We start from the raw sequence: 18900 nt of genomic DNA on the forward strand, positions 1-18900 counted from the left end.
TGTTTTGGCATCGTTTTCTAAAACTGCAGGGTTAGTACGTTGATTATAACTATGTTGAAACTTGTTTTGTCCACTAACAATTTTATGTTTTGCGCCCCCCAGGCAATAACTTGATCTGAGCCAAGCAACCGAGCCAAGATTCGCACTTCCGCGCCCTGAACTTCTGTAGGGCAACTTCTATTTGTTTTGTTTTTCGTTAAACGTTTGTTTCTGTTGTAAACTGAAATTTCCTTAGAATTGCTCTTTTATCACCCATGTTTGCGTTGGATGTAAGGCCAAAGGCCTATTTTGTAAATTGTGTGCCTTTGTTTTGTGCATGATGCTGGTTTGGAACTTTTTTACTATGTTTTGACAGGTTGAAATTTTGGGAAAAGTCCTTTTTTCAGAAAAGACTCTATTGAAATTTATCTAGAAATTCTCAACCCTATTTTCCCTTGTTTTTGGAGAAAATGATGTTGTTAGTAAGTGGGCCTAGCATCGGTTTGATGTCAGAAAAACTGCAGGGTTCTTCACGGATTCAAAGGAATTTGGGGCGATTCTTGTCATAGACGTTAGATTAATCACGTAGGTTAATAAGCGTCACATGGACAACGTTTTATAATAGCAATAAACTTAATAATCAGACGAAAGAACGAGAAAATTAGTAACTTCAAATTTCCTTTTTACTAATTCAATAAAAACAATGGTCAAACCAGGGACGTACCCATGTTAAAACTAAAGGTATGTTTGATAACCATTTCAATTTTATGTTTTAGTTTTCATTTTTTGTGCTAGAGTATAAAGGAAAAGGAGGGAGAATGAAAGTGAGAATGAAAGTGGAGATGAGATTGAGAAGAGAGGATGAGAGGGAGGAGTGACAAAAGTGAAAACAAATACTAAAAACTAAAATCTATTTCAAATTGTTTTCACTTTGGTTAGTCCTCCCTCTCATCCTCCCATCGCATCCCCTCTCTCAATCTCATCCTCACTCTCATTGTCTTCTAACTCTAGCACAAAAAATGAAAACTAAAATATATAATTGAAATGGTTATCAAACGAGCTCTAACATGAGCCCATGTGAATTTTTTTTTTCCTTTTTTGTTCATATAGTTAGTATATATGTTTTAAAATTTGCTCAATCCAAAATCGAATAGTTCAACTCTATGTAAATTTAGCCCACCTCATTTTGAAAATACTGGGTCAACTACATGCGAATATGAACCAAAATAAAAACCATATTTATTGGTTGGTTGACTCATTTATTAGTATATTGATTATTCTAACCTTTCTATTTTGGGTTAATTACATTTTTGGTCATTGAGGTTTGGCTCGAAATCATATTTGATCACTGCAAGGGCGGAACCAGAATTTTTTTTACGGGTGGGCTAGGTAAAATTTTAAATTTTAAATCTAATTATTATTTTAATTAAAAAACTTACAGTTTCTGCAGTTTTTAATAAATAAAAGTATAATTAATTCATATAAATCATAGTTTCATTAAGTAATTTCTAATAAGCTTTATCATAAAGAAAAAAATACATATTAAATGCAATAACAAAAAATACATATTATCAAAATGAATATATGAATAGGTTGTGTGCTCTTTTACTTGCTTGATTATGATGTTAAATCTAATGTTTGCAGTTGGAATATATCTTTTTTTTCCGCATCAATTGAATAAGCTTCACAAATGCAAAGTGCAAAAATATAAATAATTAGATTAAGATATTGTGCCCTTTTTAAAACCCTTTTCCCACCAAAAGGTAGGAGAGAAAAGAATATTTTATTAAACACCGCAAAAAAGAGAAAAAGAATAAAAATAGATTGAAAACAAATAATATTTCCCTCTTCTGGAGGTCTAGCAGTAAAAGAGAAAAAAGAAAGGAAAAAAAAGTCTTGTGGAAAGAAGCAAACAATCTAACATGTTGCTTACACGTTTATAGATATGGGTTTTGATGATCTACTTGTGGAGGGAAGCAAACAATAATAAAACCAACCAGACTGGAGCATATAGATATAGGTTTATTTTTGTCTTCAAAACCTATTGGGCTACAGCCCACCGTAGTCGTGGTGTAGTTCAGCCCTTGGATCACTGTGGTTTCAATTTTCCTGATTTGGTCACCGTATTTGCAATAGTTAACAAATTAAGTCCAATGCCTAAATTTTGTCGGTTTGTTTGATTAACAAATTAAGTTCCTGTGCAACAAACAGGAGTAAAGACCACACCCGCACACGCCGGGGTAGGGGTTAGGCGTGTGTTGGTTAAAAGCCCTATGATGCCTAAGTTAGTTCGATTAGATCTTTAAAAAACAATAGCTAAAAAAGAGTACGGAACTTTCTCTCATGGGGAGAGCTGGGGTGACCGGAGCCGTATATGGTGGCACTTGGCCATGTGGGAGAGAGGAGAGTGGTGAGGCCAGCGACTAAGGATGTCGTTGGCTAGGAGAGGGAGAGAGGTTTTGGGGGTTTTTGCAATTGAGTTTTAGATTACCTTTTGTGTTTTGTGACCATGTATTTATAGGGCTCAAGCCATCTATGGTTTTTCAAAGAATATCTTCCTATTTGGAAGGAAGATATTCTTTACTCAAAATATAGAAATTGAGTCAATTAGGGATTTGATTGGGATCAAATCACTAATTGATGATAATATCCTAAATTGGTGATTATATTCCCAAATAAAGATAACATCCCTATTTTTAGTATCAATTTATTGGCCAAATAAATGAGCTCAATTAATCGACCTACGAGATATTTTTCTTGTCCACGTGGCACCTCATGATTAGAAGCCGTATTATTTACTCCCACAAACAACACAATGTTCATTTATTCTCAATCCTTAATCCTTTATGTTTCAATAATTTGGTTGTTCAAATTGCTATTGTTGATATTGGGTTGATCATCAAGTTCGTAATTAGGTTTTTTTTTTCTTGTGTTATTGGATTGAATTTTACAACAATTGAAGTTTCTCAAATGCTTGCGGAGCCATGGCGAGAGTGTGAGGAGAGCATTGGAGATCTGAATAATTTTTTTAAATTTTTTTTTATAAAATATTTAATTTGTACATTTAAGTTAATAATTTTGAAATTAATATTAGAAATTAAACAAACTGAAAGAATTGAGGCATTAGACTGAATTTGTTAACTACTCCAAATACAATGACCAAATCAGAAACATTAATCACAGTGATCAAATTTGATTTCGAGCCAACCCCCAATGACCTTAAATGTAATTAAATCTTCTTTTTTTTTTTTTTTTTTTTGGTGATGTATTGATTGTTCTAACTTGAAATGAATTGCTGCTCACGCCATAAGACTAGGTGTCATTTGAGAAAGTTTAAAGGTCCGTTCTTATTGTAATGGTTGTGAGTTAAGAATTCATATGTGAATTTTATTAGTCACTTGGCACATAGTATGTGACCGAAATTAGTTGATACATCATCTACTGGTCAGCCATGACAAAACCACATCTCATATTCTTCTATGGGGCTACATCTAGAATTCTGTCTTTTTGAAGTGTATTCCAAGTTTTCAAATTCAACTTTGACATAAATTGTTGTAGAAATTCGACTTCATATTATTATGTCACTCAATAAAATTTTATTTTTGTTACATGCCGTGATATATAATCTAAATATATTTTGTAAATAAAATAAGTCAGTTAATCAAGATAGTGAACATATTTTTTTATATTAAAATTTGAATATTCTTAATTAAATTAATTTATAGTAATTTAAGCCAATCGATCGTGTAAAAAAAATATAAGCGTGCATGTTTTATTGTCAAATTTTTTACTAAACTTACACGAGATTTGAGTAAAACATTAAAAATAAAAATAAAAATAAAAATAAAAAAAGGGGGGGGGGGGGGAAAGTATAGAACTATCTAGAACATTGCGAAGAAATATATTTTACCCTAGGTAGATTTTGACCGGTACTAGCTCAAGCTCACGCCAAGCCCTTTATTGGGCCAACGTCAAACCTATTCTCTTCTTTCAGAAGCCCAAACCAATTTCACCACGTCTCTCACCTACTACCGGATCTGGGTCCGAATATTCTCCAGAACGCAAAAGTGCGAACCCCATCACACTCATGCACGTCACGTGCCCCTCGAACCACCTTGCTCTCCACGCACTCCCTTAAATGCGTGATCTCCTATGGTAAATCCGCTCGTGACCCCACCCGCGAGCAGGCGGTTCATAGTAAATCTGCGGCTAATACAAAGCCCTAAACATAATCAGCGGCTCCGGATTGACTTTCTTTTTACACAAGAAAAACCGCAACCACCCATTGGTTTTACGATTCTAGACATTTTTCTCTATATATAAACACCTCCATCACTCTCTCTCTCACACTACCGTCTACAACCCTCAATCAGTCTTTCTCTGCCTCTTTTATCTCCACCTAATTCTCTGTTTTTTTCGCTCTCTACAATCGCCATGGGTATTTCTCTCAATTATTGGATTCGCCATTTTTGCTATAGATCTTGTATTTTCATTTCATTTTTTTTCGATTTGTTTTTGTTTTTTGACTTTTTTTTTTCTCTTGTTCTTGTTAATATCGATCAGGATCTGACAAGAAGATCAAGATCGGAATCAACGGTAATGATCCGATCCTTCTCTTTTTCTGTTCACTGTTTAGGTTTTTGGTTGATTCATCTCGGATTTGAGGTTATTTTGTGGTAAATGATCTGTAAATTGATTGAGTGAAAATATTGAAATGGTTTAGGGTTCGGAAGAATCGGTCGTTTGGTTGCTAGAGTTGCTCTTCAGAGAGATGATGTTGAGCTCGTTGCTGTTAACGATCCCTTCATCACCACCGACTACATGGTCAGTATATGTTTCCGTGGGATTTATGTTAGTGTATTTGGTTTTGAAGTTTGGACTCAATTAGTGATGTATGTGGTTATGGTTGTTTTTAGACCTATATGTTCAAGTATGACACCGTTCACGGCCCATGGAAGCACCATGAGCTCAAGGTCAAGGACTCCAAGACCCTTCTTTTTGGCGAGAAGCCCGTCGCTGTTTTTGGGATCAGGTACTCTTTTATCTATGATTCTTAAGTTGTTGAACTTATCTGTGAACCCATCATGTTGCTTTGGCAGTTTGGTACAGTGTGGGCTAAGAGATTCAAAATGTGGGCTAAGGGATTCAAATCTAAGTTGTGTTTTGTTTTATTTTTTTACAGGAACCCAGAGGAGATCCCATGGGGCGAGGCCGGTGCTGATTTCATTGTGGAGTCCACTGGAGTTTTCACTGACAAGGACAAAGCTGCTTTCCACTTGAAGGTAAATTTCGTTTTATTAGTTTTGTGATTTTCTTGCATTGACCAATGAAGTATGCTTTCATTCAAGAAAATAGCATGTGAAGTTTATGTTGGTTGTCAGAATTGGCCATATAGTGATTGCATCTTATTAATTGAATCTGAATCTATAGGCATTTGGAATTCGTAATGTGTATTTGTTAATTGATCTTACTTCTATGATAGGCATTTGGAATTCTTAATGTGTATCTGTGTATTGATCTTATATCTATGATAGGCTTTTGGAACTCTGATGTATTACCTTTTATTTAATTTGGGTCCACTTGTATTGTTTCCTTGAGCTACCGTGGTTGCTTATCTAATGATTGTGTCTTGTAGGGTACAACTTATTGAATTTATTTGGGTAATTTTCAAATATGTACTTTTTAGTTTAGTTGGATTGAATTGTTTTGTTTTCATGTCCAGGGTGGTGCCAAGAAGGTTATCATCTCTGCCCCAAGTAAGGATGCTCCCATGTTTGTTGTGGGTGTCAATGAGAAGGAATACAAGCCAGACATTGACATTCTTTCTAATGCTAGCTGCACTACCAACTGCCTTGCTCCCCTTGCCAAGGTTTGAGTCTGTTTATTTCTGTTGCTGCTTACTGATTTGCGATATCAGTGAATGTTTGTAATTTACATAATTTTACTTCTCAATTGTCCATAGGTTATCAATGACAGATTTGGAATCATTGAGGGTCTTATGACTACAGTGCACTCCATCACTGGTGAGATTTAGCTTTGAACTCTACAAAGTTTGAAATACATGTTTTGAAACTAAGCGAAGTTGGTTTTACCTTTTCATGATTCAGCCACCCAGAAAACTGTTGATGGCCCATCATCAAAGGACTGGAGGGGTGGACGTGCTGCTTCCTTCAACATCATTCCTAGCAGCACTGGCGCTGCCAAGGTAATTGATGACATATTTAATGACACTTTTATCTATCACAAGCTCTCTTTTTTAAGTAGCTTACAGTGCTCTCGTTTCTTTAGCTGTCTTGATTAATGTATTTTTGCGTTGTGTCATGTGAAGGCAGTTGGAAAGGTGCTGCCACAACTTAATGGAAAATTGACCGGTATGGCCTTCCGTGTGCCAACTGTTGATGTTTCAGTTGTTGACCTGACTGTCAGGATTGAGAAGAAGGCAACATATGAGCAGATCAAAGCTGCCATCAAGTAAGCTCTGTTTTTTTATTCCTTCTTGTTTTGCTCTGTAATTGGTATTGTTATTGGCTATATCCATCCATGTAACCTTGTGTTTTTGTTAGTTCTAATTTTTATCTTTAATTCTGTGATGATCAGGGAGGAGTCCGAGGGCAAGCTTAAGGGCATCTTGGGTTACACTGAAGATGATGTTGTCTCCACTGACTTCATTGGTGACAGCAGGTAATATGAGTGTTAGGACTCATATTGCATTTTAGTTTTGTTCCAGTGCTTTATGCATACCATGAATTTAGCTAATTTGATGTCTGGTGCTTTTGTAGGTCAAGCATTTTTGATGCCAAGGCTGGAATTGCATTGAACGATAACTTTGTCAAGCTTGTGTCGTGGTACGATAACGAGTGGGGTTACAGGTAATTTCATCGCCCTCTTGCTAACTTGCTGCTTATATATTTAGGCTTGCTTTCGCCCTGTACTGACATCTTATTTCAAATGTTTTCGTTGCAGTTCTCGTGTGGTTGACTTGATCGTGCACGTAGCATCCACTCTCTAAATCCTGGATGGACGAGATCGAAGGCTTTGTGTTTTTGGTTGAGTCTAGGGTGTTTTTAGGTGTTATGGTTTGGAGCTATGAATAAGAAGTCTTTATCTTGTGCTCTCTGCGAGTTAAATCTGTCCAGGTTGTCTATTTTTTGATGTTCGACATTTCAGTTTATCATGAAGACCCCCCCCTTTTTGCTGATTTAAATTAAACATGACATTGTACTTTAGTTTTCCAAGTATGATATTATAAGCAAAGGTTATGGGGTTGCCAATGCCATAAGGATGTGTTCAAGTTGCGTCCGTTTCTTCCTTGGTTCTTTATATGATATCCGCCATCACTCTTTGGTTATTTTATTCGAGAATCACTCTGGTACAGGTGACCTGAATGAACTACTGGTTGAACACCCACAAAAATGTTGAGGAATCCAGTCTGCTCTGTGGCCGCCAAATGTTTGAGCATATGTTGCCCTAATTTTTCAGACCGGTGTGGCCGCCAAATGCTTGAGCATATGTTGCCCTAATTTTTCAGACCGTGATATAAATTCATCAAGTTTTATATAGTACCAAATTAATTTCTTTATAAGCGTCTTGCAATGTTGTATCAATTAGCTGCCTTGGCTGTTAAATCAATGGGCCGCAACAGAAACAGGCAGGTGCAGAGCTGTCTTGGCTGGCTGAGTCATTTTGTAGTTCCGTTTGATTCAACAGTTAAGATATAGGGTCGTACCATTTTGATTCAACAGTTAAAATATAGGGCCGTAAATAACCCTCACTACAGAATTCTCATGGCCTGTTGATATACTTTGACTAATTCCTTGGTGCTAAGTTAATACATTCCACAATCCAAAGGGTGAAAAACCCCTGCACATGAAGAATTTGTATGCTTTCTTATATGCATTGCATTGCAAGAATTTAAAACCATGCTGCTAATGAAACTTAGTGGGGCCTTGGCGTTTTTAAAAATGTTGTTTTGTTTTTTTGTTTGGTTTTGTTTTTGTGAATACAAGCTATTATCTAAATTATAAAGAGGGGATGTTTCTCACACTACCACGATGCTATTTATGAAATTCGAACTTGAGACTACTAAGAACAATCTGAACCGAGGCAATATTTCAGAATTCACCTTTTTTTTTATTGGGCTAGACTATGTTGACTTTAATTTTACATTTTTAATTTATTATATTTACCAAGACCCCTTAGGGATGCTTTGCACTTGTCGTTCTTCTTGTCTTCAATCTTTGACTGTTTGATGAATGCAATGCAACACGTTGAAGATGCAGCGTCATATGACCGTGCTCCCCCCATGTTCCATCTGATAAATAAACAAAGATGGATTATATGTGGAGCTTCATTTCTCATTAGAGAATATCAGTTCTCGTGATCCAATGAATGAATGAATCAAGTTTGATGAAACCAAGAAGAACATGGTGGCAAAGCACTCTCTGTCTCTATCTACCACCAGTACTACTGACTGTCTGCACTCTGCACTACGCCTACGAGGCACAACGCCCACAATCAAAAGCCAAGGCCATGTGCAACCTGTTTGTGCAAATAATCTCACGGGAGAATATTCGCTTCTAGATCCTTCAACCTTCGATCTTCCTTCTCTCTCTCCTCGATTCCCTGTAAAGATTGGAGTAAATAGACCACACCCGGGTGTTGGCCAAAGGCCCTCCGATGCCTAAGTTAGTTCGAGTGTTTGTAGGAAAACAATAGCTAAGCAAAGTACGGAGTAGTGTTTATGTAGGGTGTGAACCGGGCGGCCGGAGCCGTGTGTGGTGGCCGGAGCCGTGTGGAGAAAATATGGAGAGTGGAGAGGGAGAAAGAGAGAGTTTCGGGTATTTTTCTCGGGTATTAGGAGTAGGTTTAGATGTACCTTGAATGATAAATGAAGTCATCTATTTATAGGAGCCTCGGGGCTAGGGTTTCGTAGAGAATATGCTGAGTTTATTCTCTACCCAAATTCGTAGGGATCAAGTTGGACTGAGATAATATCTAATTAAATGATATTATCTCTTTTTATGGAGATAATATATGAGATAATGACATTATCTTCTCTTTATTAGGATAATATCTTAATTAATGATATTATCTTATTAAATAAAGATAATATCATGTTAATTAAGATATTTATCCCAATTAATTAATTGGCCAGATAAACTGGTTCAATTAATTAATTAAAAGAGATAATCTTCTTTTCCACGTGGCGAGCTGTGATTGGAGACGAAAATATCTGCTCCACAAATGCCCCCACCTTCTGCGTGACACGTGTGGCATGTAGGAGATGAAATTATTTTTTTCGGGCTCTCCAACTGAGTTTGGGCTTTCTTCTGTGAGTTGGACTCCTTTTGCATATCGGATTCTCAATTGGTGTAGGCTTCTGACTGTTGTTGGAGTTGGATTCCCAGTAGGAAAGAGCTTGAGATTCCTTCTTGACCCGGGTTGTCCAACTTGTATAAATACAGGGCTTCTCTTCACTCTTTCTTACATTGCAAACTTAACTTCTCTACTTTCTAGCTTGAGAAAGATCTTGGAGAATTTTGTACTGCTTGTCGAAGAGAGGAGTTGCCGTGCATCCCAAAGTAAGTCGAGCACGTAAATTTTTCTTCGTCTTCTCTTTTTCAAGGCGAGGACCAGTTGGGTGGGACTAGGCTGGTTGTCGCCGTGATCGGCCAAAGACGATTAGTCGGCGGTGACCGCCGGCGACGATCGGGAGAAAGTTGGTGGATGCCCCCTGCTAAGGATGTCGATAGATGGAAGCAGGATGGTTCGAGCCTTGATGATCTGCCTGCTGGACATGAGGAGTGTTTTGCTAAACTCCCTAAAAGAGGAAGGCTGATGTCAAGTCTTCGAGAGCTCAAGCCTGATGAGTTTGGAGATCGTGATATGCTCCGTAAAGTAGTCTGTGCGCGATCTAGCTCACTTGTTGAGAGGCAAAGAGATGCGGATGCTCCTTTTTGAAATTCGAGTCGTTTGTACTAGTCGAAGATTGGAAGTCGATCTGGGCAGTCTGCTCATCCATCCAACCATCATGTTTCAACTGTTGAGTCACGAGCAATCAAGCGTGGAGTTGATTCGACGTCGCAAATTCCTTTGGAAGTGAGGTTGGCGGAGGCTAGGAAAGCAAGAGAGTCATCTGCCCGAACGAAAGGTCCTTCTGCAACCGGCTGATCCAAAGGTTGAAAAATCTAGCCTGCAGGATGCAGCGTGTCCGATCTGCTAAAGATGAAATTTCTATCAAGTCCATCCTCTTGTCTTTGGTGGTTGACCAAATCCGTCAGGCGATCTTGGTGCTTTCTCAAGTCTTTCTTTGGAAAAACAAAGGAAGCAACATTTCTTCTCCTTCAAAAGGAGGTGGGGCAGACGTTGAGGATCGTGCAGGTGGAGGCCGAGAGTGTGGTGATCGACAGACTGAAGTGGCTGCAGATCGGGATCTCCTGCTGGCGTCTCGGAATAGATGAAGACTTCTTTATCTCTTTTTAGCTTTTGTAGTCTGCTTTCTCATTTAGAGTAATTGGTCTTGCCTGATCGTCTTCTTTTTGTTGAACTTTGGCCAGTTGGTCACTTTACTAAGGAAATTTCAGTTATTTTTTCAACTTCAATTTGCATAGTGTCTTGTGAACTGCTTGAGTGCTTCTGGGTTGAGGCATGTTTTGCCTACGTCCGGAGACGTGCCAATGAGGGTGGCCCGTTTGGCCTATGTCCGAGACGTGTCGATGAGAGTGACCCATTTGGCCTACGTCCGGAGACGTGTCGATGAAAGTGACCCGTTTGGCCTACGTCCCAAGACGTGTCGATGTGTGTGACCCGTTTGGTCTACGTCCGGAGACATGTCGATGATAGTGGCTCGTTTGGCCTACGTCTGGGGACGTGTCAATGATAGTGGCCCGTTTGGCCTACGTCCGGAAGACGTGTCGATGTGTGACCCGTTTGGCCTACGTCCGGAGACGTGTCGATGATAGTGGCCCGTTTGACCTACGCCCGGGGACGTGTCGATGTGTATGACCCGTTTGGCCTACGTCCGGGCGTGTCGATGAGTGTGGCCCATTTGGCCTACGCCCGAGACGTGTCGATGAGTGACCCGTTGGCCTACGTCCCAAGACGTGTCGATGATAGTGGCCCGTTTGGCCTACGTCCGGGGACGTGTCGATGTGTATGGCGACCCGTTTGGCCTACGTCCGGAGACGTGTCGATGTGTGTGGCCCGTTTGGCCTACGTCCGGAGACGTGTCGATGATGGTGACCCGTTTGGCCTACGTCCGAAGACGTGTCGATGTGTATGACCCGTTTGGCCTACGTCCGGAGACGTGTCGATGTGTGTGGCTCGTTTGGCCTACGTCCGGAGACGTGTCGATGATGGTGACCCGTTTGGCCTACGTCCGAAGACGTGTCGATGAGTCCATGAGTAACATCAAAAGTAACTTGTCTTCAATGAAGGTGAGGAAGGCTTGGTCGCCTGCTTAGAGCCGAGCTGATAGGTGAAGAGCTTCATGGATAGTACCCTTGGAGGTGATGGGTATTTCATTGTCTTAGAACTTCCTTCTATTGAAAGATGATGAAAGGTTCGTCTTCCACAACTTGGTAGCTAGTGACGGCTTAAGAGACGGAAGCCGCCTGCTTGATCTTTCTCTTTTGCCCTGGTGGTCGGTTCGGGCTTTTGAGTCAGCTAGGATCGTGTTGATCCATATGACCTTTTTCGTTGAGGTTCATCGTTAGCTGCGTCACAATCCTTGATTTGCTGGATAGCCCTCCTTGCGATGAATTCGTGCAATGGCCGTCTCTGACTAGATCTTCAAGGTGCCTTTTCCAGGCGAAATAGTCGTTTGTGTAATGACCATGCCCTTCATGGAATGTGCAGTATCTACTGGTATCCTTCTTGGTTGGGTTTCCCTTTAAAGGCGATGGTTTCTTCAACCAAGGCATGTCTTTTACTTGGGCCAAGATCTGGTGTATCGGGATAGTGAACTTGGTGTAGCTCTCCGCTGCTGAAGCACCTCCACGAGGCGTGATCTACGCTTGCCGTTCTCTTGGCTTACTGCTCGGCTACTTGATCACCCTTCTTCGTGGCGATCGGTCGTCGTCCCATAATGCGTAGCGCTCTGCTATAGCGAAGACTTCTACCAGTGTTTGGCGAGGATAGATGGTCAGCTCGCGATACACTCACATTCAGTTGGCAACCCTCTCTTGAAGGCAGAGGACGCAATTTGGTCATCACATCCGACAATGTTTGCCCTCTCCGCTTTGAACCTCTTGATGTAGTCTCGCAGGGATTCAATGGACTTCTTGTGCAGGTTGAACAGATGGTCGGATTCTTCTTGATTGACCGATAAGAAGTGTATTCTTTAGTGAAGACATAAGCAAGCTCCTTGGCTGCTGATCGACCCAGATGGCGGGTGTGGAACGATCCTGAGCTGCTCCTTGCAAAGTCATTGCAAACACCTTGCACATTAGCGCGTCTTCGGCTTTGTAGAGGATCATAAGGCTCTTAAAATGCTTCAGATGGTTTTCGGGATCGGAATCGCCTTTGAAGCATGTAAAAGAGGGCGTTGAGAATCGTTTGGGAGCAGCCTGCTCGATTTCAAGGTGAAAGGAGTAGAGATCGCTTGGTCCATCTCCTTACGTAGTGCATCCTCGAGGTTCCCGCTAGTCTTTAAGTCTCGAAGTCGGTCATTCACAAGCTTCTCAACGTCTTCGCGCGCATTGCGGTTGATCACGCTGGCGACTTTTGCGATTCGAGCGTGTCGATTGACCTCCTCGTTGGTCCGCGTGGTCGGTCCTCTCGTCCACGCCTAGGAGGCGTGTTGGTGGACTGCGCTTGCGGGATTTTCTGCGCTTGGGCGGCGTGGAGTGCCTCTCTTCACGATCCTCATTACGATGGTTACCGGGTTGACCTCCGGGCTTAGCCTTTCGTGAATATTTCTCTGCGAGTGGGCAGCGGAGCGCCTATCTTCACGATCCTCATTGCGGTGATTGTCAGTTTGATCTCCTTGGGAGCCTAGCCTTTGAAGCACATTTCCCTGCGGGCCCAAAGGCGAGCACGGACGTCAAGTCGTGGGCCTAGCCTTTCGCACGTTGCTTTGCGTGTGGCTTGCAAATGCTTGCGACATGTCGGCAAGCTGATCACGTGGTTGTGCATCGCCTTGTCTGCTCACTCCTGCTCGACCCGCTTGGTGCCCGTTGAGCTGCCCACCGATGCGTTCGTCTATTCTTCTTTCTTCGCCTGGTTGTCCAAGGCCAAGATTTTGAGCCATGCTTATTTGATTAATGAGCTGCCTCATAAGAGCATTTTGGTCATCCATTCTCTGAGCTAGCTGGTCGACTCTCAGGTTGAGATCTGCTTGACTTTGTGGATCGGGAGGAGAGAAGCGTGTGGAGCCCAATTGCACACGGCCTAGGGTTTCATTAGACGTGTACCCGAGAGTGTGCGTTGAGCGTGGAGGTAATGGAGGGAACGCTTGCAGTTGCTCCAAGACCGGGCCTAAATCGGTGGTGGTAACGAGCCCACCTTGATGGGAGGGTCCACCATGTTCGGCGGCAGTGCCACGGAGGTTGCTAGATCCGGTTGCGGGTCCGGTAGGTGGCACGGTGGCGAGAGGTGGTGGTGCCACCATGTCGATCGCGGGATCGTGGGTGGAATGGCTTTGGGCCATCTCGGATCGAGCCACGGCGGTTTTGCTTCTAGTGCGTTTGCTTCCAACCATGGTTGTTTGGAAGGCTTCGGTAGATTGGAAAATAGGAGGAACGGATTCCTTGAGCACGCGTTGAGTATAACTCGTGCTCTCAATGAAAGCACCAAATGTTTGTGCAAATAATCTCACGGGAGAATATTCGCTTCTAGATCCTTCAACCTTCGATCTTCCTTCTCTCTCTTCCTCGATTCCTGTAAAACAGATTGAGTAAATAGACCACACCCGGGGTGTTGGCCAAAGGCCCTCCGATGCCTAAGTTAGTTCGAGTGTTTGTAGGAAAACAATAGCTAAGCAAAGGGTACGGAGTAGTGTTTATGTAGGGTGTGAACCAGGCGGGGAGCCGTGTGTGGTGGCGGCCGTGTGGAGAAAATATGGAGAGTGGAGAGGAGAAAGAGAGAGTTTGGGTATTTTTCTCGGGTATTAGGAGTAGGTTTAGATGTACCTTGAATGATAAATGAAGTCATCTATTTATAGGAGCCTCGGGGCTGGGTTTAATAGAGAATATGCTTGAGTTTATTCTCTACCCAAATTAAATAGGGATCAAGTTGGACTGAGATAATATCTAATTAAATGATATTATCTCTTTTTATGGAGATAATATATGAGATAATGACATTATCTTCTCTTTATTAGGATAATATCTTAATTAATGATATTATCTTATTAAATAAAGATAATATCATGTTAATTAAGATATTTATCCCAATTAATTAATTGGCCAGATAAACTGGTTCAATTAATTAATTAAAATAGATAATCTTCTTTTCCACGTGGCGAGCTGTGATTGGAGACGAAAATATCTGCTCCCACACAACCACCATGGACCACGTCGTACCCAACCATTCTACCTAATTAAGTGTAGCTTTGATTAATTGAGTTGTTAGTGACAACACGTGCCTCTTTACTTATTTCACTGACCACTGTCTGTCTGCTATTACTTATTAATTGAGTTGTTAGTGACAACAAGTCCCATAATTACACAATAGAGACCATATTATGTGTTTCTCTTCAACCATAAGCAACACTTATCTTATGAGTTGACAGACAATGTTTTCGTCATCACTTTATGTTACATTACATGAAAAAAGAGCCGAACTTAAACGTAAAGTGACAAACAAACTATCTTAACTAACTGATTTATAATTTCAAAGATCGGATTCCATCGTAGAGGAGGATCCCACTAATTTCAACCCAACTTCCCATTTATGCACCCAGATAATTAGGTCACGCCTACCATAGTATGTAGTCCCACAAAATTAACCTTTTTTTTTTCTCTCCCTTTAAATTGGGGTCTCTTTGTCACAAGTCTACAGTCTATTTCACCAATTCCTAAAAAAGAAAAAGAAAATTACTTTAGAAAAAATCAATGGACTTGAGATCCTAACTCAACCGCCACCGCCGGTCCCTTGATTTTTGTCCCTCTTTTTCCTTGTGAAGTAGCTAAAAAATCCCATTAAAATTTCATCAAAACTGTGAACCTCATAGTTTGGTCCGTCACCACCAGTCTCCAACGTAATATTATAAAACTCTTTTATCTCATTTCACTATCAAATCTACTTTGCTCTCACGGACCAAACGAATCTTTATCATTCTATGCTTTGTCTCTAACTTTCCCTCCACCATATAAAATACCCTCCAAAAATCTGATAATCAAGTAGCCATTTTCCTTTTGTTATCTTCTAAATGTTGCTTCCTCTTTACATTCACTCATTCTACTGTTCCTTTTATTCTCTTCCTAAAAGGCTAAAAGGCTGAGAGTCCCCTGTTTATCTCTTTATTTGTTTGCATAATAGCTTCATCTGGGCATATAAAAAATGACTCTTATTGCTTACTCTTCACCTTCCAATCCTCCAATCCCCATTTCTTAGCATCAAATCTGTTGGGTTTCATCTAAAACTTTATGTCATTCTCAATTTCTCATATGATGGGTGATGGGTCAGTTTTCCCATCTGTTGTAGACTTCTCTATTAATTGAATGTTTTTGGTTTAAGAGTTCAGTTACACTGATTCTTATATCTTCATTCCAAGAAAAAGCCTCACTCTTTTAGCTTTTCAACAATTTTCCCATTTAAGAGAACAAGTTCCCATTTTTGCCTTTCTGGCCCTTTCCACTTTCACTTCATGTATCATCTCTGATTTTTTGTTATTGTTATTTTGCTTGATGGTATAATTTGAAAGCTTTGTGCTTGACTGAGTTCTTGTGAAACTTGTTGTTTTAAGTCAATTTCAGGGTTAAAATGCCTCCCTCATACTTCCCTCTTAGATGGGAGAGCACTGGAGACCAGTGGTGGTATGCATCACCTATTGATTGGGCAGCAGCCAATGGCCTATATGATTTAGTCAGTGAGCTTCTTCACCTTGACACCAACCTCCTCATCAAGCTGACCTCTCTTCGCCGAATTCGGCGCCTTGAAACTGTCTGGGATGACGAGGCTCAATTTGATGATGTTGCAAAATGCCGCTCTCAAGTTGCCAAGAGACTCCTCCATGAGTGCCAAGCACAGAGGGGCCACAACTCTCTGATCAGGGCTGGCTATGGTGGCTGGCTTCTGTACACTGCTGCCTCAGCTGGGGATGTGGGTTTTGTCAAAGAGTTGCTAGAAAGAGATCCTCTTCTTGTTTTTGGAGAAGGAGAGTATGGTGTCACTGACATCTTTTATGCTGCAGCCAGGAGCAAGAACTCTGAGGTTTTTAGGCTCTTGTTTGATTTCTCAGTCTCCCCAAGGTTTAGTCTTAGCAATGGAGAAGTGGAAGAACGGTTGGGTGATATTACTTCAGATTTCAAGTGGGAAATGATGAACCGTGCGGTTCATGCTGCTGCTAGAGGTGGGAATTTGGAGATATTGAGGGATCTCCTTGGGGATTGTGAAGATGTTTTGGCTTACAGGGATGCTCAGGGATCTACTATTTTGCATACAGCCTCTGGCAGAGGGCAGGTTGAGGTGAGGCTCTTGTGTTATATGCTTGTTAGATGCTTCATGTATACAGCTATTCAAACATGCTAGTTGCTTCAGAACAATCTTTTCATTGCTTAGATTTCAGTTACTCTCTTATCGTTTCTTAGAATATTGATGCAATTGAAGGTATTGCAGATCTGATACTCAGTCATTCATGAATTGTGGGGGGCTTAATTAAGAAAGATTTTTAGAAGATGGAAGATTTCTTGCTCACTTATTTTTTATTACTTGAATTTATGTGAGTGCCTGTGTTTTGAGTTATAGTACTGACATTTTTTGGTTGCTCTTTTCATTTGAAAGAGCATATAAAAGGGAGTGAGCACCGATTGACCTAAATTCTAGATAAACAGTTATGTGGTTAGTTGCTTGCTTGGCCTTAACGTCCACTCGTAAATAGTTGGATTTATGATGGTGATGGCCGCTCACTAAATTTAATGGCCTCACAGGCACTGCAACTTGACTGAAGTACTCGTTTTCTTGCTTGGTTAAATTTGAACCTAAGATATATCATTCTTCTGTTGATGATCAAGCAGATAATTGTTGATAACCGTAATTTTCAAATTATCCTTTCGAACATTGAACTACTACTTATAATGTTAAGTTTGATCATTCTTTATGCAGGTGGTTGAGTATCTAATAGCATTCTTTGATATCATCACCATTGTAGATAATCAAGGGAACACAGCTTTACACGTGGCAGCTTATAGGGGTCACTTAGCTGTGGTGGAGGTCCTAATTCGTGCATCTCCCTCATTAACCTCTTTATCAAACAACTATGGTGATACCTTTCTACATTTGGCAGTTGCTGGTTTCCGAAGCCCCGGTTTCCGGAGGCTGGACAAACAGATCGAGCTCACTAAGCAATTAGTATGTGGTAATATTGTGAACACGCAGGACATTATTAATGTTAGGAACAATGATGGACGAACCGCTCTTCACATGGCTGTAATTGAGAACGTTCAATGTAATTTGGTGGAACTCCTCATGACTGCTCCATCAATTGATTTGAACATCCGTGATTCTGATGGTATGACCCCACTAGATATTCTCAAGCGAAGGCCAAAGTCAGCATCTTCTGAACTTCTGATCAAGCAATTGATTTCAGCTGGAGGGATCTCCAAGTGTCAAGATCATAAAGCCAGGAGTGCCCTTGTTTCCCATTTGAAAATGCAGGGTATTGGGAACAGTCCTGGGACCTCCTTCAGAATTCCTGATGCAGAGATATTCTTATACGCAGGCATTGACAATGCTTCTGATGCCAGTTGTGAACAGTCAAGTGTGCAATTCTCAGGCGAGCTAAATCAGTTTGGCTCAGCCAACTCAGTAAACAATAAGAAGTCAGGTTCTGTAAATTATGCAGCAAGGCGCCTTAAGTTTCTCCTTCAATGGCCTAGGAGGAAAGAAAAAAAGGAATCTATCAGAGACTTAGGAGATGGTGATTCTTCGGAGTCATTTAGTCCATGTATAGATTTGGACGACAATCCAATCCCACTTCGGCAGATGTATTCGAAATCTTCCTCCCTTCCAAACAACAAAAGGACGCTTTCTGTCAGGAGTTTTCTTCCAAGCCCATACACTAAGATGAAATTTACTGCTGGTCTAACACATGGTGTAATTCAGGCAAAGCCTCATTTAGCTTTTCCAGCTCATTCATTTTCAGGTCCTCTGTCAAGGTCATCTATGTCTTCACCTACTTTCATTGACAAAGAGAAGAGTGTTGACATTCTAGGACCCTCTTGCTCAAATGGGAAAGCGCCACAAGTGAACTTCAAACAGAGTGAGTTCAACAAGAAGATAATAAACCAATATTTGTGTGTTGGCGCGCAAGGCCTGGACACGGAAGAATCAATTAGCTGCGCATGGTCAAATCAGAGTTACAAACATTCCACTTCTCTAGTTGCTTGATCAGACTGTACAAATGAGTTGGTTGGTGTTCTTCCTTAGACCTATAGATTTAATAGAATTATGGTGAGTTCTCAAAAAGTTTTTTTCTTTATAGATATGGTTTCTTTCTTTCTTTATCCTTTTCTCCCCTCTTTAGATCACATGTTTTATAATATCTGTGAAGTATATGCATAGTTGCATACAAGGTGTAAAAGCTGTCTGAATAATGTTAAAAAAATGCTATGAAAGGGATGTGTGTTTGGCGTATTTGTAAACCCCAATACCTCTTGTGTTGTATGAATTTTGGCCCTTGCACACTGGTTGTATGATTGTTGAGTCAGCTAAGTTTAAATTTATGCTTCATAGTGATCAAATGGTTTCCCCTATCTTCTC

General features: G+C 40.7%; 2 protein-coding genes across 2 annotated transcripts; both read left to right on the plus strand.

The window, feature by feature from the left end:
- The first annotated feature begins 4145 nt into the window (after positions 1–4145).
- Positions 4146–7258, plus strand: LOC103321966 (glyceraldehyde-3-phosphate dehydrogenase, cytosolic). Its single transcript, XM_008223817.2, has 12 exons — positions 4146–4417; positions 4543–4575; positions 4703–4803; positions 4896–5011; positions 5162–5261; positions 5702–5848; positions 5942–6002; positions 6087–6184; positions 6308–6450; positions 6577–6660; positions 6759–6848; positions 6943–7258. The coding sequence occupies exons 1-12, from the start codon at positions 4414–4416 to the stop codon at positions 6986–6988; spliced, it is 1023 nt and encodes a 340-aa protein (XP_008222039.1). The 5' UTR covers positions 4146–4413; the 3' UTR covers positions 6989–7258.
- Positions 7259–15143: 7885 nt separating this feature from the next.
- LOC103321967 (uncharacterized) lies at positions 15144–18774 on the plus strand. Its single transcript, XM_089044366.1, has 2 exons — positions 15144–16608; positions 17245–18774. The coding sequence occupies exons 1-2, from the start codon at positions 15904–15906 to the stop codon at positions 18526–18528; spliced, it is 1989 nt and encodes a 662-aa protein (XP_088900492.1). The 5' UTR covers positions 15144–15903; the 3' UTR covers positions 18529–18774.
- Positions 18775–18900: the final 126 nt, after the last annotated feature.

The sequence above is a fragment of the Prunus mume genome, linkage group LG2 (assembly GCF_029339155.1).
Source record: "Prunus mume cultivar Tortuosa linkage group LG2, ASM2933915v1, whole genome shotgun sequence".
Classification (NCBI taxonomy): domain Eukaryota; kingdom Viridiplantae; phylum Streptophyta; class Magnoliopsida; order Rosales; family Rosaceae; genus Prunus; species Prunus mume.